The sequence below is a fragment of the Erpetoichthys calabaricus genome, chromosome 5 (assembly GCF_900747795.2).
Source record: "Erpetoichthys calabaricus chromosome 5, fErpCal1.3, whole genome shotgun sequence".
Taxonomy (NCBI): domain Eukaryota; kingdom Metazoa; phylum Chordata; class Cladistia; order Polypteriformes; family Polypteridae; genus Erpetoichthys; species Erpetoichthys calabaricus.
In genome coordinates this window covers 153,728,633-153,752,696 of record NC_041398.2, presented here as the reverse complement: position 1 = coordinate 153,752,696, position 24,064 = coordinate 153,728,633, and the positions used below count along the sequence as shown (strand labels likewise).

The window sequence follows — 24,064 nt, the reverse complement described above, 5'->3', positions numbered from 1 at the left end:
TGTGGATAGATCTCAAAAGAGTAATGCATGAAGGATGGCCCAACAATCTTGCGGAATTAGAAGCCTTTTGCAAGGACAAATGGGCGAAAATACCCCAAAGTAAGAACTTAAAAACTCTTAGCTGGCTACAAAAACAGTTTACCAGCTGTGATACTTGTTACTAAGTACTGACCAGGTCAGGTGCCCAAACTTTTGCTTCAGTTCCTTTTAATTTTTTTGGTATTTTGTGCTTGTGAATGCAGTTACTTGACATGCTCTGTAAACTGGTACTGATACTTTTCTGTCTTTAATCAGGTGTACTCTTACTTTTGTAGACAGTAAAAAAAAAATGAGTCTTTAGACATTTATACTGCAGTTTTGCTCACTGCAAGAAAAAGATATTGCCATCACTAACCCTAGTCTAATAGTTAGAGACTATAACCCTATATTTTGTTAACCAAAGTGAGATATTTTAATGCACATATCTTAGGCTGTCCTAAGATATTACTTAAAGTAAATATCATTACTTAAAGTAAATGATGATATTAAACTAAGAATTCAGGTCTAAATATTTCACTACTGAAGGTGTGAGAAACAATTTGGTTCTTTTAACTATATTTATTAAATAGCTCCTTTATGAAACCTGTCTATTCTTTAACTATGTTTACCAACAAAACTTCTACACAGGGATTGGAGTTGTGAAAACGGACACAAAAAATTAGCAATAATACTGAATAGAAGGAATATCTTTTTTACAAACATTTATACGGTGCCAAAACAATAAGGAACAAATCTCTTTGTTCAATCTAGAAATTAAAAAAATGCATACATGTACAAAAACATTTATATAAGCGGCTGTTTCTCAAGCACAGTTCTGAATATGAATATGAACTTTAAATTGTTATGAAACCACAGCTGCAACATTAAAAAGAAAATATATTTAATTGCAACTATAGCAAATTGAAAAGAATTTCCTGCATACTGCATGGGTATACATTATTGCATTTTACACATTTTATGTATAATTCATTAATCAGGTAATTCAAGAAGTCATTTTTACTCATTTGTGATAAAATCTATACAAAGTGAAAATACACCTCACAATGGTATGTTTAACTCTACAACACAATAAAATACATCCTGTCTGTTTAAAATAATGCTGTATATTATGCACATATTTAAATGCTCTAAAATAAGTTTCTTTCATATATGATATACCTGTATTAATATATATAAATTACTTACAAACGGTGATCAAAAGGTTTTCAGTCTGAAACTGAAATGGGTATTTGACAATGCTCATTTTGTAAATGGCCAAAGATTTGTTGCTGTGTACAAAATTACACATTACAATTTGTGGTTTAAAATGTGTATTTTAAATCAGATTAATGGCAATAACCACAAAACCAAGTATCATACCATTATTGAATTTCTAATGTTAGAGAAAATATGCCTTCAGAGATTCATTCTTGTCTAGTCAACATGCACCTGGATTAGCTCTCTTTATATGCCACAAACAACAGATGATCTGCAAAATTAAATAATGGCAGGTTCTCAAAAATGACCTAAGTAAACAGGCTTTAACATCAATTACATTAGGAAATGTTACAATGGAGCAAATTAGCTGTTGGTCAGTTGAATCCAATATTCATGAACAATATACACAAGGTCTAAGCATGTTGGATACCCAGAAAAATGACTCTTGAAATAAAACATCATTGCATCCATTGTTCCAAGTAAAATTTAAACTAATTAATTCAGACAGAGAGAAATTTAAGAAGCAATCAGGAATTAAATTTATGACCAAAAGTCCCAACAACAATCAAAACAAATAAGTATTGTAATTCTCTAACACAAAGTCAAAGAAGTGGTAGCAAGTTTTTATGTTGTTGAAGGTGTGGTTCATAATAATAACAGGTCTCAAAATGCCTAAATTACCAGTCAATGTTATACAGATTTCCATTGCCATTTGTGGCAGCCAAGCAAGGAAAAGTATCAAATGAAAACTGTTGACAATTCCTTTTGCTTCATGACTATGACCTACTGCACTCACACAAATTGACTTGCAAAGGTAGATTGGAAAAACTATGGATTTTTACTGATGCCATAGCCAATTTATTTTTCACTCCTGTCTCCATACGACAACCACATACTGCTCAATGTGAAAGGTTAGCTTCATGGGGATACACTGTGCCAATTATGATGACTTCAAGTCAGGTACAGATTACTGGTTGGACAAGGAAAGCAAAAAAACATTTACTTGAGTGACAGTGAAAAGCTTTTTGAATGTTGTAACAATTTTATTAGAATTTATAAACCAAGCTTAGTTTTATTGGTGTTTCTTTTAATAAGCAGACTCAAAGCTTTTTGATCACCCCTTGAAATAATGCAAAAAATGACATTAGAAAGAGAAAAGTTTAATAATTTTTCATCAGTTTTTACTGATAAAAGTATTGAAATCTTAACTTATGTAAATGAACCAGATTTGCATGAAACGTTTCTGCTGTAAAGACTGTACTTACTATACAGAATATGAAATCCTATACATTAATTCATAGTATTAAATATCCATTATTAACAAGTTTGTTTCTTAACTTACTTGATCAGCATTCCTTGATTTGGCAGTAGTTCTAAGTGGACCTTCCCACCTTCAGCTGTTCGGAGATAGGCAAACTCTTCCAGCATATCAATATCTATAAAGCTTCATTAAGGGTGTATGTTTATAATGATTTCAGATTTGGTCTTATTTAAGAACAACAAAGATTTTTTTTGATATACACTACCTATGGTAGTGGTATTGAGATGCAATAAGATAATCAGACGTATAATAATAGATAATAATAAGCAAACTTTATAAACCTCAAAGGATAGGATAGTGACAATTTATCTTCCAAGTTGGTGTACAAAAATAATTTATTTTATTTTATAAATACTTGGTATGCCAAATAGTATTAAGCATTCCATGGCTCTATTATCAGTGACGTCCTTCTTTCCCTTGGTTAAAAATTAGTTAGCAATTTTGAACATACATAGCATACGGTAGAAAACCATACTTGCACAGATCTGTGGTAAATCTACCTCACTTCTGTAAAAACTGACTCGTTCTGCTAAACATCTGAGTTTTGATAAGGGAAAGTTTTTCAGTCCTCCATCCAGGATTTTATGAAGCTGGTGCTGTTCACATGCTCAATGCATTGCTTCTGGGATTCTAGACAACAGGTTAGTCTGTAATAGTAACTGCAGTTATGGTTTGGTGGGGTTGGTGAGGGCTAATAATTTTCATTATTAGTGGAATGGCATTATTTAGGAAACATTTAAAACAAAGGTCAGCATGGTAGAATAGTGACTATACTGTTGCTTCACTGATCTAGAGTCCTCAGGTTGAATCTCATGCCAGGTTATTGTCTGTGCTGAATCTGTACATTCTGCCTGTGTCTGGGTGTATTTTCCTCCCATCTTACATTTTAGGTTAATCGGTGGTAGTAATTTGCCTCCCAGTGTCCTTCTGACACCTGTGGAGAAGAAAGTTCACACAGGCTTCAACTTGCTATAGCTTTATTTAAACTTTCGCATTCAATTAAGTACTGTATAACCTAAATGTCCAAAAACTATTTCACGATTTAAATTACATAAACACGTGTTGTCACACACGTGTGAGTAGGAGGCTGCTAAAGGGCCTTAGTAATTGTAATAAAACATCATAATGTAATGATCAGTTCTGTTTTGGACTCTGTTCTATGTACCTTGTGCTTCAAAAACTCAACTTATGCAGCCGGAAAAACAATATACAGGTGGCTGCCCCAAATCTTTATGTTGTCTGTGTTGCTTTATTATCAGAGTGTGTATTACAGAAAATGCATGCAATAATAATAATCGTGAACAGTGGGATCAAATAGCAGTAGAGCTCGAGCTACTTGTTAAAATTTGTAGTTTGCATTGTAATTGTAGCGATGGGTCAGGTGAGTCTTTGCAGGGGTTAAGGAAAAGCTATACACACTGAAGGAGCTTAAAAGGCGGTGCAGTAAACAGCATGTTATGTTGGACAGTTCGACGCTGTCTTATTAAAGTTAAGAAGGTATTTGTGAGGAAAACAATCTCTCTTGAAGAGGAAGAGCATCCCTAAAACTTACGATTTTTTTCATTGTCCCTGACCTTCTTAGATTTTTCTGACATACACCAAGAAACCTGTAGCTCCATATCACCGTGTTAATAGACTGCTTTTGTTTTGCAAATGTGTGGTTTAGCAGAGCGCAGCCTGCTGCACCACCTCAGCCCCCATTCAGTTAGATGAAGGCATCACCCAGCTGCAATCCTCACAGTACAAGTCTGTGTTGAAGTGATTATTTGGTGATGCGTTTGTAAGGAATTCTACAGTTAATGAAATATGATGATTTGAAATACATACTTTCATGTGTGTTCTTTGTTTACAATAATCTGTGTAAATATAGAATGACAGAGAAAATGTGAGGCAAGAAATGCTAAAAACATGGCTAAAACAGAAAATGTTTTCATATGTTATAGTAATAACTCTGTGTAAATATAGAATGACAGAGAAAATGTCAGATAATAAATGCTAAATAAACCTCTGCTCCTTAGGGACAAGCTTACAGAGATGGGAGTAGATTCATACCTAGTGGCATGGATCGTGGACTATCTTACAAACAGACCACAGTATGTGCGTCTCGGGAACTGCTGGTCTGACATTGTGGTCAGCAGCACAGGAGCGCCGCAGGGGACTGTTCTTTCTCCGGTCCTGTTCAGCCTATATACATCGGACTTCCAATACAACTCGGAGTCCTGCCACGTGCAAAAGTTCGCTGACGACACTGCTATCGTGGGCTGCATCAGGAGTGGGCAGGAGGAGGAATATAGGAACCTCATCAAGGACTTTATTAAATGGTGCGACTCAAACCACCTACACCTGAACACCAGCAAAACCAAGGAGCTGGTGGTGGATTTTAAGAGGCCCAGGCCCCTCCTGGACCCCGTGATTATCAGAGGTGACTGTGTGCAGAGGGTACAGACCTATAAATACCTGGGAGTGCAGCTGGATGATAAATTGGACTGGACTGCCAATACTGATTCTCTGTGCAAGAGAGGACAGAGCCGGCTGTACTTCCTTAGAAGACTGGCGTCCTTCAACATCTGCAATAAGATGCTGCAGATGTTCTATCAGACGGTTGTGGCGAGTGCCCTCTTCTATGCAGTGGTGTGCTGGGGAGGCAGCATAAAGAAGAAGGCATGGAGCTGGACAGTTTGACAAATGTGGCAGATCGACGGGTGCTCAGCAGGCTCTTCTATCAATCATGGAGAATCCACTGCATCCACTAAACAGTGTCATCTCCAGACAGAGGAGCAGCTTCAGCGACAAACTATGCAACTGTTCAATTCCACCCGGGGGTGGGGTAAACGTTAACATTATTCAAAGTTATTGTCTGTTTTTACTTGCATTTTTATTACTCTTAATTTAATAATTTTTTTTGTATCAGTATGCTGCTGCTGGAGTATTTGATTTTCCCATTGGGATTAATAAAGTTCGTTCGTTCGTTCGTTCGTTCGTTCGTTCGTTCGTTCGTTCGTTCGTTCGTTCGTTCGTTCGTTCGTTCGTTCGTTCGTTCGTTCGTTCGTTCGTTCGTTCGTTCGTTCGTTCGTTCGTTCGTTCGTTCGTTCGTTCGTTCGTTCTATCTATCTATCTATCTATCTATCTATCTATCTATCTATCTATCTATCTATCTATCTATCTATCGAAACACACGGCTAAAACAGAAAATGTTTTCATATGTTATAGTAATAACGACATAATTTTGACATGAAGTGTAGGATGTGTGAAGCCCAAATATCCAAGAAACACTTTCACAAAAGGTGTAATAAAACAAGTATGACTGTCCGAAGAAAAAGAAATTGCTCAATTGACATGTTGCTGAAGCCCAACTATCAGTCGGTACAAAGTAAAAGTTGTTCGCATATGTGTTTTATGTACGTTTCATTTTCAACCAGTTGTCAAAGAGGTAAAAGCTGCTCCGTCACGGATCTGTGCAGATGGTGGAGTGGATAAGCTACTATTTAGCAATGGCAAAGTAATAAGTTTGAATCTCGCGTCTTCTCTGCTTTTAGCGCTTTAAGTAGTAAGCTGCTATTATTATCATATACCCTAAGTTCTTGTCTATAAGCCGGACTCATGTATTAGCCGGAGACCAAAAATCATACGAATTTTTAAAATAAAATCGTATCATAGATAAGCCGGACTCATGGATAAGCCGAACGTACTATAACCTATAACTAATAGAAGGGAGGGAGGTCAGTGGTCTCACTCGCGCCCATTTAATTTCTTTAAGGGGGGAGAGAGTGTGAGATATTGCTGTCTCTCTCACTCCCCGCATGGCGCGGTTGGAGCGGCCGGAGCGCGTTCTTTCTGCTCTGGGCGTCGCCGAGTCAACACGAGCGCATAGCGGTCATTTAAATTGTGATTTTATATGTAAGCATATTTAAATATATATCGCGGATTTCTGCGGACAATGGGTCTTTTAATTTCTGGTACATGCTTCCTCAGTTGGTTTGCCCAGTTGATTTCATACAAGGGACGCTATTGGCAGATGGCTGAGAAGCTACCCGGCTTACTTTTCTGTCTGTCTTGCGCTGACTATCTGTGATCCTGACGTATGGGGATTGAGCAGGGGGGCTGTTCGCACACCTAGACGATACGGACGCTCGTCTAAAAATGCTGAAAGATTATCTTCACGTTGCTATCTTTTGTAAAGCTGATTCCTGAAAAGACATGCTGCACAGTGCTTCGCATACTTAAAAGCTCGAAGGGCACGTATTGATTTTTGACTGAAAAACAAACTCTCCCTCTCTCTCTCTTTGTCTGCTCCTGACGGAGGGGGTGTGAGCTGCCGCCTTCAACAGCTTTGTGCCGCGGTGCTTCGCATACTTAAAAGCCAAACAGACATATTGATTTGTTTGCTTCACTCCTTTGAAGAGGAAGATATGTTTGCATTCTTTTAATTGTGAGACGGAACTGTCATCTCTGTCTTGTCATGGAGCACAGTTTAAACTTTTGAAAAAGAGACAAATGTTTGTTTGCAGTGTTTGAATAACGTTCCTGTCTCTCTACAACCTCCTGTGTTTCTGCGCAAATCTGTGACCCAAGCATGACAATATAAAAATAACCATATAAACATATGGTTTCTACTTCGCGGATATTCTTATTTCGCGGGTGGCTCTGGAACGCAACCCCCGCGATGGATGTATAAGCCGGACTTATGTATAAGCCGATATTCTAGATGTTATTTTTCCTTGCACATGCACATTCATATCAACATGTCATTTGAACTTTTTTATTCAGTTATATTCTTGGATTCTTGAACAAAAATGAATTTGAATGATTTTTTATTCAATGTTATTCTTGGATTTGTGAATAAAAAAAAAAACGTTCAAATGACATATTAATGTAAATGTCCATGTGCAAGGAAAACTAACTTCCACCATAGACACTGCAGTGTCTGCTCAACAAGCCCCCAAGAAGAAATGATTGAGCTGCGCTTGTGTGTCTGTTTTTATCCATTCAGTGCTAACTATTACAAGTACCATAAATTTACACTGGTTGTTACAAAGTCAAATCAAATGTGTCTTTATCATATAACAGTAACAATAATTGCAGCTCACTACTCAAAATGGGAAATATGAGGAGGACCTGGGATTGAACCTGCAACCTCTTGTTTATGAAACGGCAGTCCTTACCTCTGCACCAGTCAAACAGAGATGTTTATTGCATATAAACTGATAGTTGGATTCAGTTTTTAAACATTGCCTGTAACATGTAAATTGAAAATTTTCTTTTTTTTTAGGTTATATTCTTGAAAAAAAAAGTGTACTTATTTTGTTATACCTTTGTGAAAGTGTTTATTTGATATTTGGACTTCAGTCTTCACACATTATAAATTAATTTTGTCAATTATTGCTATAGCATGAAAAAAGTTTCTGTTTGTTATGTGTTCCACATTTCTTGCCTCACATTTCCTGTGATCCTACCCAGATTGTTGTAGACATGGAACACACATGAAATATATGCAATTCAAATAACATTATATTGTTTACCTATACAATTCCAGATACCTAACTCAAAGATAAAGAGACTTCAGCTCTGTGAATTTTGTGTCTGATTTGACTTCAGCTGCCTCAGTGCTGACCGACACATTTGCAAAACAAAGACGCTGATGAGAAGGTACGAGAGAATTTAAGGTGGCCCAGCATTACAAATATTTTCATAGGTTTTAGGGATTCTGGTGTTAAAGTGACAATAAACAGCCCTTTCAAGGACTATATAACAGCTGATTGCACTTTTATTTGTCAGTCCTTACTCTGCTGTAGCTCAGGTTGTTACATTATGTTTTGTATGCTGTATGATGTGATGAAACAATATTGCACATTTTTTCCTCATCAACATTTAAAACTATAGAATTTCAAAGAGGTCAGTTGAGCAATCCCCCATGATGATGGCATATTGGCATGTGAAATGTACCTCAAACAACATGATTTACCCACAAAGTCAGTAATAGAAATGATAAAATTCACTCTGACACATAATCTATTCTCTTTTGGACAGGATTGCTACTTACAACAAATGGGGACTGCAATGGGATGTCGGTTTGCACCTCACTATGCAAATCTTTTTATGGCAAAATTGGAGGAAGATTTCATGTCAATGTGCATCGTAAAACCAATGTTGTATCTCCGTTACATAGATGACATCTTCATAATCTGGACTGCCAGTGAAAAGGACCTCCTCCATTTTCATAATGAATATAATTGTTTTCACCCCAACATAAAGCTGAAGCTGAATTACTCAAAAACAGAAGTCAGCTTTCTTGACACCACCGTTCAACTGAAAGACAACACCCTAGTAACTTCTATTTTTCACAAACCGACAGACAGACGGACCTACCTGAAAAATGATAGCTTTCACCCCAAGCATATAAGGCGCTCCATTATTTTCAGCCAAGCAATACGGTACAATCGTATTTGCTCAGACCCAACAGACCGGGATCAACAACTGCAGGAGCTCAGACAAGATTTCATCAAACAAGGTTACACCCCGAAAACAACAGACACTCAAATAAGAAGAGCTACTGCCATACCCAGAGACAACCTTCTGGAATATAAAAACAAAGACAACAAGGATCGCATCCCCCTTGTTGTCACCTACAACCCACATCTTGAAACACTTCGAAAAATTATAAAAGAACTTCAGCCAATACTAAACAATGACCAAACACTGAAAAATGTATTTCCTGAACCTCCCCTCCTGGCATACAGACAACCACCAAACCTTCAACAATTAATTGTCCGAGGCTCCCTAAGTGAACCAACAGAAAATGGCACATCTCCATGCCTACAGAAAAGATGCAAAACATGTGCCCACATCTATGATACAGACCGTATAGTTATACCACACTGCCGACTCGAACATCACATCAAGGGATCATTTTCCTGCAGATCATCTAATGTAGTCTACCTAATTTTCTGCATGAAATGTCCTGACACTGCACTCTATGTGGGAGAAACTGGACAAACACTCCGCCAGAGAATGAACTTACACAGGTTCCATATTAAACATGGCAACACAGATGTTCCTGTGGCGGCCCACTTCAACAGCCATGGACACTGTGAGAAGGACTTTAAGGTCACAGTGCTTATGGGCAACTTCAAAACACAGCAAGAGAGAAAAGAATGGGAAGTTAAACTCATGCTAAAATTTAATACTTTACAACATGGATTGAATAAAGACAAGAGTTTTATGGCCAGATATGAGGATTGTTTACATCTCTCAGAATGACAGACAACCTGTCTACAGACCCACATTGTTTTGAAAAACTCATTACAAACTTCAAAAGACTTTGTTGGACAGTTATCTTATCCAGAGATCTTGACAATACATTGTTCTTTTCTCTCTTGCTAAATTAACCCTAGCCTGAATGAATCTATTAATTTTTTACATACAAAATCTCTCATTTAAAGATTTACCAATGTTGTTTCTTGTCCTAGAGTGTGTATATAAACATAGGCAACTTCAGTTTCTGTATTACATCTTGCCTGAAGAAGGGGCCTGAGTTGCCTCGAAAGCTTGCATATTGTAATCTTTCTAGTTAGCCAATAAAAGGTGTCATTTTGCTTGGCTTTTCTCTACATTCATAATGGCTAACACGGTACAACACCCTAGTACTAAAGAGGTCAGTTCAAACTTGTGTAGTTATTGCATTATCAATGCCCTTTCTGCTGAATGCTCACCTATATATTTTAAAATTGGTACAAGAATGAGCAGTGAAAAATAATGAAGAGATGCAAAAAGTTAGGAAATAAAGTACTGCAAAACTAATGACAGTGATCCTGTGCTGCTAACAGAAAATACATTTATGATATGATTTATTATTTGTGCGGAGATACTTTCTATAGCCTATGAGGATAATCATCTTTAATAAAACCCCTGTGTGCGTCCAGTGTCCGTGTGTGTGTGTGTCTTCTGGTGAAGTGCGCATGCGCAGGGCACGGTGCGATGCTTCTTAGCAGATGCTTTAACGGCCGCCTGACGCGTCACACAAGACAGAGAGGGTGGGACCTGTAAAATATCATGCAGTCGATCCAATCGGATTTCTGTAAATGAGGTAAGAGTTAAAACAAAAGGCACGAAAAATCCAAACGGGTACTGAGACGCGGAGACCAGCTTCCCCAAAAAGGTGGGATTAGTGTTTGTTGTTGTGCAAGTGTTCACTCTGAGGATGTCAGATTTGCGATTAAGAAGCCTGGCCCGGTAAAGTGTAACTCGTTGAAGGGGTTTTCCTAAATATACGAATTTTCATGATATTACAATACGATGACTTTTAAAAGTAGATTTATTTTCGCGCACATAAAATCCGTTTCTAGGGAGACGCCACACATACAATAATCAGCTGCAAGTCAGCACGGATTAAAATACTTGGCTGGGGAACTGCACAGTACTTGCTGGAGAGACGCCACAAGCACGTTTATCAGCTGCACGCTACACATTACATCAGTTGCTGGGGAGAATCTGCTGATTGCCCACTGTTGTGACAGAAAATTAAACGTATATTACGATATCAAAGCCAGTATTACTGTCAGAGAAAATTAGACGCATTTTACGGAAATACAAACCAGTATTACTGCGAGAGAAAATTAAAGGCACACAATACAGTGATGCATATTACAGCCACATACAAGCCAGTATTACTGTAACAGAAAATATTACGGACGTACAAGCCTATATTACTGTGACTATCTACTAACAACATGCCACCTAAAAAAGAAGAAAAAGAAAATGAGCGTCAGAAAAACGCTAAAAGAGAAAGACTCAGAAGAGCAAACATATCTATAGAAGAAAAGGAAAATGAGCGTAAAAAAAATTATCAAAGAGAATACACTACTGTTCTAGCACCCGATATTGTAATGGGCTTAATGTTTAGTAGTAATAATAATAATAATAATAATAATGATGATGATAATAATAACAATAATGTAGCCCTGCATTAAACATTAAGGAAAATAAGCACATGCTTAGAGCATCAAAGAAAACAAAACTAAAGTAGAAGAAAACTTTTAAGTATAATTAAAGTTACAATTAGACAACAATAAGTATTATTTTAACATCTTTTAATCCATTTATGTTGAAATGCTACATAACTTCAAGGTCAGAAAGCAATAGGAAATAAGGAAAATATTTTTGAAAAAATTGTCCACCAACATCGATTTCTACAGAAAGATGATTTTAAAATTTGAAAAGTATGCTCTCAAGACTAAACTAAAATTCAGTATTGTGACAAGTTTGAAAGCTGTCTTTAGTAGCCTGTATTGTACAGTTTCTTCTTTATAGCCTTTGCTGAGGCAGTATTCAGACAATGAAGATGTACATTTTCTCTGTTTTTTCTTTATACAGTGGTACCTTGAAATACGAATGCCCCAACATACGAGTTTTTTGAGATACGAGCCAAAATTCGAAATATGAGCCATTAAAGAGCTTGTCGCCGCACATTCCGAGGAGCCGACGACAGAGGAGTTGACAGAACTACAGACGCGGCAACATGCGGAGCTTCTGCAGGAGATCGGTATCAAGGAGGAGGTTACCTCATAAAGTGAGATAAAGGAAGTGTTTGCAATGTGGGAGAAAGTTTCGAACTTTAAAGAAAAGAAACACCCTGAAAAAGTTGTAACTGATCGTGCAGCAGCGCTATTTAATGACACTTGCCTAACACTTGACTTTATTGAAAAGAAACCCTGAAAAAGTTGCAACTGATCGTGCAGCGGCGCTGTTTAATGACACTTGCCTAACACTTGACTTTATTGAAAAGAAACCCTGAAAAAATTGCAACTGATCGTGCAGCGGCGCTGTTTAATGACACTTGCCTAACACTTGAATTTATTGGTAAGAAACCCTGAAAAAATTGCAACTGATCGTGCAGCGGCGCTGTTTAATGACACTTGCCTAGCGCTTGACTTTACTGAAAAGAAACACCCTGAAAAAATTGAAACTGATCATGCAGCAGCGCTATTTAATGACACTTGCCTAACACTTGACTTTATTGAGAAAAAAAAAAAAAAAACCCTGAAAAAGTTGCAACTGATCGTGCAGCGGCGCTATTTAATGACATTTGCCTAAAGCTTGACTTTATTGAAAAGAAACACCCTGAAAAAATTGCAACTGATCATGCAGCGGCACTATTTAATGACACTTGCCTAACTCATTTCAGAAACATTCTAAAGGGGAGGACTAAACAAAGGTCCTTGGATAGGTTTCTATTGAAACGCCTTGAGAATGAAAGTGAGGAAAGCGTGGCAAAAAAGAAAAAAAATTAGTGAAGAAGAAAATTAAGTTAAGCAAAAGTGAAAGAAAAAAACATTACAATACGCTAATCGGCTTTTCCAACATCTGTTTATTTCTTGAGATTCTCTTTTATGTATTAGGTTTTATTTTGTTTGTATACAATATTTGTTCATTATAAATACATTTTTCTTATGTTGAAAACATTTAACAAAAAATCGGGGTGGTTTTTTGGGGGCTGGCACGAATTAATCTCATTTCAATTAATTTCAATGGGGAAAATTGATTTGAGATACGAGCATTTTGACTTACGAGCTCGGTCACAGAACGAATTAAAATCGTATCTCAAGGTCTGCATCGGTCTGTCTTGGTGCAAAAGGAGCTGAGCCGTAAGACAAAGCTCTCAATTTACCAGTCGATCTATGTTCCTACCCTCACCTATGGTCATGAGCTAAGGGTAGTGACCGAAAGAACAAGATTGCGAATACAAGCGGCTGAAATGAGTTTCCTCCGCAGGGTGTCTGGGCTTTCCCTTAAAGATAGGGTGAGAAGCTCAGTCATCCGGGAGGGGCTCAGAGTAGAGCCGCTGCTCCTCCGCATCGAGAGGAGTCAGATGAGGTGGCTCGGGCATCTGATCAGGATGCCTCCTGGATGCCTCCCTGGTGAGGTGTTCCAGGCATGTCTAACCGGGAGGAGGCCCCGGGGAAGACCCAGGACACACTGGAGGGACTATGTCTCCCAGCTGGCCTGGGAATGCCTCGGGATTCCCCCGGAAGAGCTAGAAGAAGTGGCCAGGGAGAGGGAAGTCTGGGCATCTCTGCTCAAGCTGCTGCCCCCACGACCCAATCTCGGATAAGCGGAAGAGGATGGATGGATGGATGTTTTTAAAGGTAGTATTAAAAGTTTAGTTAGGCCTGACTATTTTTGTTCAATGAGGAATTGGGAAGAAGAGCTCCTTGAATTCTTATGTTTATTCTCAATCTTAGTGAATTGTTTACTTTATAGTCTTATACTAGAGCAGACATATTTTATAAAATTCTGTGTCTTAAAAAGCATGTGTAATTTAGATTTATGTATTTCTTGTTCGGTTCTTACTTTATTATTTTGCACAGTACAGTTTTAGAATTACTTCACTTGATTAAAATGCCCCTTTATCAAAAGAAACATCTCAGCAGAACTGCCCACTGTTAACCTATGAAATTGGATCATGAAAAACATCTCAACTGGATTCAATCTTAAAAATATTCTCATTTAGATTATACTGTGATATATACAATAACCATGATCATTTTTAATTATATTGTGATATAATTTTTTGTCATACCACCCACACTAATCACAACATACCTTTCCTTGCATATGAAACCTTAATAAATGACAGAAAATGGCTATTTAATTAAGATTTAAAAATAAACCTACCTAAGTCCACTTGGATTCAACTTGAATTCAATGCAACTCAACAGCTAGATGTACATGGGGAAATTGCATGATTTAATCAGTTTGATAAAAGGCCTATTCATCTTGTACTTTGTTCTTTTAGACAGAATCAAATAACTCATTCTTGCACACACAAAATTTAAGGTAGACTACTAGACTTTAAACTTGACAATTAAGGCGTGAAACTCAAACTCTGCTCTTTATCAAAGTATCCAGTTAATTTCTTAAAACTGAACACTGGCTTCAAAATACATCATAAACCAGTGACCAGAGAATATGTTGTTCACTAAATCCAATTATATTCCTCTACATCAGGGGTCTCCAACAAATCGCTCGTGAGCTACCGGTAGCTCGCAACCCCTTTCCAAGTAGCTCGCCAAAGGGTTAATGAATCCTACATAAATTGATTAGTCAAATTAGTGGTGGGCGATCTTTCCAAAAGATCATATCACGATCCTTTTAACATAAAATCATGATACACAATCTGAACTGCAATCTCTTTTCAATGTGGCAAACACTTAAGAGAATACCCGGACTCAAACTCATCAAGACCTAAGTAACACTTTTAAATATCAAACAAAGTTGAATTGAATTGTTCTCTTGTTCGCCACCTAAGTAGAGTTAAGGAACACGCCCAAAGCTGGCGAGTGAGTGAGGAAGGCCCCTCCCCTCAGCCCGCTGCGTGTTTCTCGGATTCGCGCAAATAAATCGGTACTGAAAGCGAACTATGATACATAGCGAAATAAGAGAAGTTGCAAAATCAACCAGAATGTTCAAGCAAATTATAGAAAAAAACCCTATCTAAAGCCATTAAGTAGTTCTCTCGTGAAAAGAGGACACAAGACAGACAGACAGACAGACATTGGATTTTCTATATTACTAGTTGATTACCCAGTGGCTTCGCTCACTGAGTGCAAGGGAAAAAAAATAAAATGTAGTCTATAAGTTATTAAACAGTAAAACATTAACATTTAAGAAGTAAAGATACATTACATGCTCTTCCTGAAACTGCATAATTTTGTTTAGGCATTTTCATATCAATCATAGATTTAATCTGCTAATGAAAATAAATGACACACACTATACAAAGGTATAAGTTCCATCTTTAACAGATCAACGTTGGAGACAAAAATGGTTCCAATTGTATTTGTATACTTACAGTATGCAGGTGAGGAAAAAATAAATCACTTGCACCTCTGATAATTTAGTTAATGATAAATTTTTGGAAAGGATACTGGTAACATAATTAAAAAAATTCTCATACTGAAAGTTTCCTTGTTGACAGATTTTTTCAACTGCTTTAAGGAACAGATTTTCACCCCGTGGCCATTCAAGTTGTAGCAGAACAATTACATGACCTAATGCCAAGTCATCTCTATTATCTGTAAATGCTCGCAACTATAAAGAAAGCAGAAAAGAAAAATTATACTTTGTTACACCACATAATTAATATAACATACTGCCATAATAAAACCCATTTTTATTTAAAGATATGTGCAGGTTAGGTCGATTCTAAATTGGCCCTAGTGTGTGCTTAGTGTGTGTGTGTGTGTCCTGCGGTGGGTTGGCACCCTGCCCGGGATTGGTTCCCTGCCTTGCGCCCTGTGTTGGCTGGGATTGGCTCCAGCAGACCCCCGTGACCCTGTGTTCGGATTCAGCAGGTTGGAAAATGGATGGATGGATGGATGGATGTATAAATAAGCTATATACAGTACTGTGCAAAAGTTTTAGGCAGGTGTGAAAAAATGCTGTAAACAAAGAATGTTTTCAGAAATATAAATAATGATTGTTTATTGTTATCAATTTACAAAATGCAAAGTGAGCAAACAAAAGAAAAATCTAAATCAAATCAATATTTGGTGTTACTACCTTTTGCCTTCAAACCAGCATCAATTCTTATAGGTACACTTGCACAATGTCAGGGATTTTGTAGGATTATAGTCAGGTGTATGATCAACCAATTATACCAAACAGGTGCTAATGATCATCAATGTCACACGTAGGTTGAAACACAGTCATTAACTGAAACAGAAACAGCTGTGTAGGAGGCTTAAAACTGGGTGAGAAACAGCCAAACTCTACTACCAAGGTGAGGTTGTGGAAGACAGTTTCATGGCATGGCAAGATTGAGCACAACAAGAAGACACAAGGTAGTTATACTGCATCAGCAAGGTCTCTCCTAGACAAAGATTTCAAAGCAGACTGGGGTTTCAAGATGTGCTGTTCAAGCTCTTTTGAAGAAGCACAAAGAAACGGGCAACGTTGAGGATCGTAGATGCAGTGGTCGGCCAAGGAAACTTAGTGCAGCAGATGAAAGACACATTAAGCTTATTACCCTTCGAAATCAGAAGATGTCCAGCAGTTCCATCAGCTCAGAACTGGCAGAAACCAGTGGGACCCAGGTACACCCATCTACTGTCTGGAGAAGTCTGGCCAGAAGTGGTCTTCATGGAAGAGTTGCAGCCAAAAAGCCATACCTCCGACGTGGAAACAAGGCCAAGCGACTCAAGTATGCATGAAAACATAGGGACTGGGGTGCAGAAAAATGGCAGCAGGTGCTCTGGACTGATGAGTCAAAATCTGGCTGTAGCAGAAGGCAGTTTGTTCATCGAAGGGCTGGAGAGCGGTACAATAATGAGTGTCTGCAGGCAACAGTGAAGCATGGTGGAGGTTCCTTGAACGTTTGGGGCTGCATTTCTGCAAACGGAGTTGGAGATTTGGTCAGGATTAATGGTGTTCTCAATGCTGAGAAATACAGGCAGATACTTATCCATCATGCAATACCATCAGGGAGGCGTATGATTGGCACCAAATTTATTCTGCAGCAGGACAATGACCCCAAACATACAGCCAAAGTCATTAAGAACTATCTTCAGCGTAAAGAAGACAAGAAGTCCTGGAAGTGATAGTATGGCCCCCACAGAGCCCTGATCTCATCATCATCGAGTGTGTCTGGGATTACATGAAGAGATAGAAGGATGTGAGGAAGCCTACATCCATAGAAGATCTGTGGTTAGTTCTCCAAAAACTGTGTGCAAGTGTACCTAGAAGAATTGATGCTGTTTTGAATGCAAAGGGTGGTCACACCAAATATTGATTTGATTTAGATTTCTCTTTTGTTCATTCACTGCATTTTGTTGATTGAAGAAAATAAATGATTAACACTTCCATTTTTGAAAGCATTCTTTGTTCACAGCATTTTTTCACACCTGCCTAAAACTTTTACACAGTACTGTATGCAGTAAGCAGTTTCCATCAATGTATACAGTAAGTTACAGTGTATTAGTTTCTTTAAATGAAAAAGTTTACATATGCAGATGAAACCAGAGACTAACCTTTTCTCATTGTCAGCCTTAGTGGCACCCTTCAGAAATGAAGGCGGACACCAATTATTATTGATTAGTGGGGACATCCTGGTTGAGATTAGTATTCATTAGAGACATTTTTTCATGTCAGGTAGGCTGGTTTAGGTATATCAGTTTTGGAAGGTGGGCAATGGGCCAGTCTCCAGTTACTGGAAAACTGCACACATCCTCCAATAGCCTTAGTGCAGATCCAGGAAGACTGTCTCTTGACTGTAGATTATTATACTTCATGCATTTTGCATGGATATTTGGGGGTGTCATGAGAGTCTGACAACAAGGACAACATTTACTTTGAGGATTAGAAAAATGTTTGTCTTTGTACACTGTGAATTCCTTCATCAGGGATGGTGATGCAAAAGTGAAGGGATTTGGGGATACTTCTCAATGAAAACTGTACCTGCATTATCGCTGTTACAACAAATCTGTTTAAAGTGGGTGAAAGACTCCAGCAATGTTGTGTCTTGTCTCTTCTTCTGTATGTGATTTTCAAAGTGCAGGCCAAGGCTAGGTGAGTATCCATTTTGGATACTGTGTAAAAAGGGCTGCATTTGCTTCTCTGTGCTTATGGATGCGTTGTCCTCTTGACCTCATCAGTGATGTGTTTGAAGCTGAATGTAATAGGGTTTTAATAAGAATTTTAAGCACCTCCAAATCAGAGCTCAAAAATCCTTTTTTGGAAAAGAATGCCTTGCAGATTACGAAAGAGTTTTGGGGGACAGAATATCAATAGTTCAGGGTTTTTAAAAACAAAACTGTGCAAAACATTAGCTGATGATTTAATGCAGTTGCTGAACAGATGAAGCTGAGGTCAGGTTAAAATAAGGAATAAAGGGACTGCAAACAAAGGTGTTAGAAATTAGGTTACTTGATAAGTAATTTTTTAACAAATGACTGTTTCTCCTAACTGAAAATAGCCATTGCACATGTGCTGCCCAGGAAATACCCAAGAAAAGCAGGAGACTGTTACTGGGGACAGGAATTTCTGATTAGTATACTGTAGCTTTTTGTGTTGCCAGCATAACATTCACCTACAGAGCCTCTAATTGAATATATTGATGTCACTTAATGCCACCAAGATAGCTGAATTTATTTCTTTTAATAAAAATATAATTATTTAATATGCAAATTAATAATTTTGTGCAGAGGGGTAAATAATGAGTGTGAGTTAATTTCTTGTAACTAAAAACAAATACAACTTACTTTAAAACAAGCCAGCATCATTTGCAGACAATAAGGCATAACAGCTTTACTTGAACAACAAAGGAGCTTGAGGTCTCTACCTGTTAAAAAAAAAAAAAAAAAAAACAACAAAACTTTAACATTGCATTACATTAAAGCATCAGAAAAAATGCTGGTATATACCCCTGTATATATTTTTTTTCCGTTTAAGAATTTTGAAAAACAACAACAACAACAACATCATTTATTTATATAGCACATTTTCATACAAACAATGTAGCTCAAAGTGCTTTACATGATGAAGAAAGGGAAAAATGACAAAATAAATAAGAATTAAAATTAAGGAACACTAATTAACACAGAAAAAAAGTAAGGTCCGTTGGCCAGGGAGGACAGAAAAAAACAAAAAAAACCTCCATAGAAAAAAATAAAATCTGCAGGTGTTCCAGGCCACGAGACCACCCAGCCCACTCTAGGCATTCTACCTAACATAAATGACCTCAATCAGCCCTCGTGGTAAAATTTGATGATGACGGTCATGTGGACTTCTGGCCTTTAATCCATCAATGTAGGGGATTGTAAGGGACAGCAAGTAAGTTATATATTTAAAAAAAAAAAAAAAAAACTTGTCAAAGCAATGAAGTGCAATATATTTCAGCAAATCATAAATGAATTCAAACTACAAAACAGGTTTCTCAACTACTCAAGGTTCTGTGCTACAATTTAGAAAGTCTGTATATTTTTATGTCACTTACTTTACTTATGTACTGTTCATAAAGAAAACATGACAGCTTTTAGAACTTGGCAAGCATGAGACAACCCAAAACAGTAAGGTACACTCATAGATCTCCAGACATGCACATTATTCAAGACTATGTTCTTTCTACTTTTTCTGAAAACATTATGCTGATTTAATTTGTTTAGCTCCTTTTTTTTTTTTTAGAAGCAATCGCATATGATGCACAAGGCAACTATTGTGACAGCTATGTCCGTCTGTTTGTTTAGACACTAACCTTTGCTCTCTCTCTCCCCCTCTCCTAGGACTGAACCGGAAGTAGAAGATGGCTGACCACGAACTGCAATGTGTTGACAAAGAACTACGGGCCCTTGAGACTTAGATTCAGCAACTCTTTGAAAGACAGATACACCTTAGAGATCTTAAAGTTCGCCTGAGAAAAAAGACCTCATCTGCAGCCAAGATGGACTCAACTCATCTCCTCACGGCAACCTGCACTATTCTGCATGCTCACGAGGCCAAATGACCTTTACCCCCACACCTACTCGATGGTTGTTTCAACATTGCAGGCGGGGGCTCAAGCAGTGAAATCCACAATCTCTTTGACCCTCTTTGCTCCCCTGCAGTACCGGCAGATCATGATGATGTAGTTTTTATCAGGGATTTAGTTGTGCATAACCTTTGTATTTTACACCCTATACAGAAATCTTTTGTTTTGTTGTTTTCCTGGTGCATGAGTTTGAGACATTATAAGAAGAGTGCTGACAGTCTTTTAGAAGCACCAGGATAGGACTTTTGGAACCATTGTTTTCCATGCTAGCATAAACGACATTCGTTTTGACAGTTGGCATCCTATGGAATGCTTCCTTAAAACTACTAGTAAAATTTTTGAGGCTTTTGAATTATTTTTAAAACACAAAATAATTGAATTATTTAATTAATTTGAAATAACATAGTACAACTCCCAAAAGTTAATCTAAATGAATCCCAGCATACCTTTTATGCGAGTTAAATTCTTTTAACGGAATAAATCTACCCGAACTACGTAAAATAATTTCTCAGTTGAAACCCTCCACCTGCGTCCTTGATCCAGAACTCCTTTTAAAGAAGTCTCTTATGTTCTCATTGATAATATACTTGAAATAGTGAACTCATCATTAGATATGGGGATCTTCCCTGACTGTCTAAATTGCAGCTGTTAACCCCTACTCAAGAAAAATAATCCAAACTCATCTGTCTTTGACAACTTCAGACCAATTTCTAACCTGCCATTCTTAAGTAAAATTCTAGAAAAGGCAGTTATTAAGCAGCTCAATGATTACTTGAACTAACATTCCTTTCTTAACAAGTTTCACTCAGGCTTTAGAACAAATCATAGTATAAAAACTGCCCTGGTTAATGTAGTGAATGATTTGCAAATTAATGCGTACTGAGACCATATATCTGTTCTTGTTCTATTAGACTTGAGTGCAGAATCTGACACTATAGACCACAACATTCTTATAAGTTGCCTTAGACAATGGGTGGGCCTATCTGACAGTATCTTAAATTGGTTTCAATCTTACTAGACAGGTAGAAAAGTCTTTGTTAGTTTTTGTGATTATACTTCGGAGATACATGATATTGTATATGATGTAACACAAAGATCTATACTGGCTCCACCGTTTTTTTCTTCTATATGCTTTCATTAGGTCAGGTCATCGCAAAGCACAAGGTGAGATACCAGAGCTATACAGACAATACACAGCTTTATTTATTGCTAGCATCTGATGACACTAATGCTCTTGGCTCTCTGATCCAATGTATTAGCTGTATTTCTGATTGGATGAGTAGTAACTGTCTTAACCTTCCTCTTATGTTAACTTTCTGTTATCATCTCTTATGTTAACGGGTCGGTTTTGACCCGTGAATTAAATCAGCTATAAAATACACTAAAAACAATAAGCTATCATCCAATTTGTTTCTCATCTCTTGGTTACCTTGTTAGGCTTCCTTATCCATGAAAATGTTGGTTTTAGTACTTTTGGTGTGGGCCTCTGGGCCTTTTCTTGTCAGTATACCCCTTGATTTCAATTTAAAAAAAATGGTAAAATGAACCTCAGGAGAATCATATCTATACTAATTAATAAAAGGCAAAGCCCTCACTGACTCACTGACTGATTGACTGACTGACTGACTCATTACTAATTCTGCAACTTCCCGTGTAGGTGGAAGGCTGAAATTTGGCAGGCTGATTCCTTACAGCTTACTTACAAAAGTTAGGCAGGTTTCATTTCGAAATTCAACGCGTAATGGTCATAACTGGAACCTCTTTTTTCACAATATACTGTAATGGACGGCAGCTCAATGGCCGTGGGAGGAGTTGAGTGTCACGTCATCACGCCTCCCACGTAATCACGTGAAAAGACTGTCAACGCAGTAGGAACAAATGAAGGAGGAGCCGCAAACAGCGAAGAACAAAAAATTCATTAAACAATTGAGAAGGGAGCGGAAGCATACAAGCATGTTCATAAGGGAAACAAAGCACGGTGTAAAACGTAAGTTTAAATTAAGTTTATAGAAACGCTCCCGCTGCGGATTGCAATAACATATTCGCGAGATAAAAGTTTAATGAGAAGACACGAGGTATAAACGAACCACACGCCGTAGCGCAACGTTAGGGGCAACAGTTTCAACCATTCTATGATCTGCTTCTCGCAACTGAAAGACGGCACATGGCGGATGTTAGCCGACTTGCTGACTGCAATGTTAGGGGCTTCAACTCTGCCGCTGATGATAGAGATTCGATTCCCGAGAGGGGATGCAGTGAGTGTGTATGCCTGATGAGCCCAGAATTAGGGAGAAACACGTGTCGCATACGCTTTGCATTATTTGAAAGTAAACTATTACAACCATTCTATGATCAGCTTCTGGGAACAGAAAGAGGGCACATGGCGGATGTAAGGCGACTTCCTGACCAACCACAAGCGTAACCTGGCAGGTAACCATCCATACAGTCAGATTGTGATTCAGAAAACGAATGCCATGAATGTAATTACCACGATCTACATACTGTCAAATAAACGAAACACACGCTGTAGCGCGACAGCTGTGAAAAGCGAGGTTCACAAAAAAACAGATCCTTAACAAATTGTTATTGGTATATTTTCGATCCGTTTAAAAAGGTTTTATTTTCTTCTTAAAAAATTAAAAGCAGTACTTCGCCGCAACGAAGCGCGAGAAATTGGCTATATATATCTGCTTCTCACAATTAAAAGAGGGCACGTGGCGGATTTTAGACGACTTCATGACCAAACATAAGTGTTACCTGCCAGGTAGGGTTACCACTTTTAATACAAAAAAATAAGGGACGCATACTGCAGCGGGTGCCACATCCCAGTGCCAACAGTTTGCAGACTCTACTTAAAAGACCCGCCCTCCTCACTGGACAGTTAAAAAGACCAATCAAACTAACGATGACATCAAGTATTACCCAATCCAAAGTAGGAAAGGAGGCATCTTCATAAAATGCGTATGGGATGATTTGCATGAGACGCTGCTTTAAAAAAAATGATAAAAAAAATACGGGACAAATCCCATCCCGTATTGATTCAAAACGGGACACGCAATTTCATTCTCAAATACGGGACGATTCCTTATTTTAAAGGACGGGTGGCAACCCTACAGTGCCAGGTAACCACCCATACAATCAGATTGTGATTCAGACTAGGAATGCAATGAATGTAATTACCCCGATCTACATACAAGGCGAAAGTCTTGCAACATTCAAAGATGATGGGTTGGGATAAGTACACCATAGAACATAAAAGAGCTTATGAAGCCTTGAACCGAAAAAAGCAAGATCTCAGAGATCGTAAAAAAAAAATAGGAGGTAATGTCGTTTTACTCGCTGTAGATTTTAGTCAAACATTACCAGTTATTTCACGAGGGAGACCAGCAGATGAACTCAACGCGTGTTTAAAATCCATGCTTCTCCCACGCTCGGCTATATGTCGCGTGTTCTCGGGTAGGTGCACCAAAAAATGTATACATTTAAGCATCCATCCATCCATCCATTTTCCAACCCGCTGAATCCGAACACAGGGTCACGGGGGTCTGCTGGAGCCAATCCCAGCCAAAACAGGGCACAAGGCAGGAACCAATCCTCGGCAGGGTGCCAACCCACCGCAGACATTTAAGCATGTAATGGGCAAACAAAAAATGAGGTATACCCGAAGGCACTGCAGTAGTACTTAATGTAACTTTACTTCTTAAATGTTAATGTTTTACTGTTTAATAATTTATACGCTTCTTATATGTTGTTCAAATTCTTTTATCAAAATACCAGTGACAGCGCAATGCACGATAACGTGGAGTGAATACACCATACGCATCCGCCCACGGCCGCCCTGGTGTGCGCAGATAGGAGTTGATTCTACAATAAAATAAAATAAAGATAAAAACCCAAGATTGTTTTCTGCCTTGTGCCCTGTGTTGGCTGGGATTGGCTCCAGCAGACCCCCGTGACCCTGTGTTCGGATTCAGCGGGTTGGAAAATGG

General features: G+C 38.0%; 1 protein-coding gene across 3 annotated transcripts in view; it reads right to left on the bottom strand.

Moving 5' to 3' along the window:
• ints10 (integrator complex subunit 10) overlaps window positions 1–24,064 on the bottom strand; it is a 321,144-nt gene that overhangs the window by 21,166 nt on the left and 275,914 nt on the right. For all 3 annotated transcript variants that reach the window (XM_051927742.1, XM_051927743.1, XM_051927744.1), the window contains 3 exons: window positions 18,811–18,890; window positions 15,481–15,643; window positions 2,579–2,672 (listed from right to left, as the gene is read on the bottom strand). In XM_051927742.1, coding sequence (XP_051783702.1) covers window positions 2,579–2,672; window positions 15,481–15,643; window positions 18,811–18,890 — 337 coding nt within the window. The remainder of the gene's footprint in view (window positions 1–2,578; window positions 2,673–15,480; window positions 15,644–18,810; window positions 18,891–24,064) is intronic.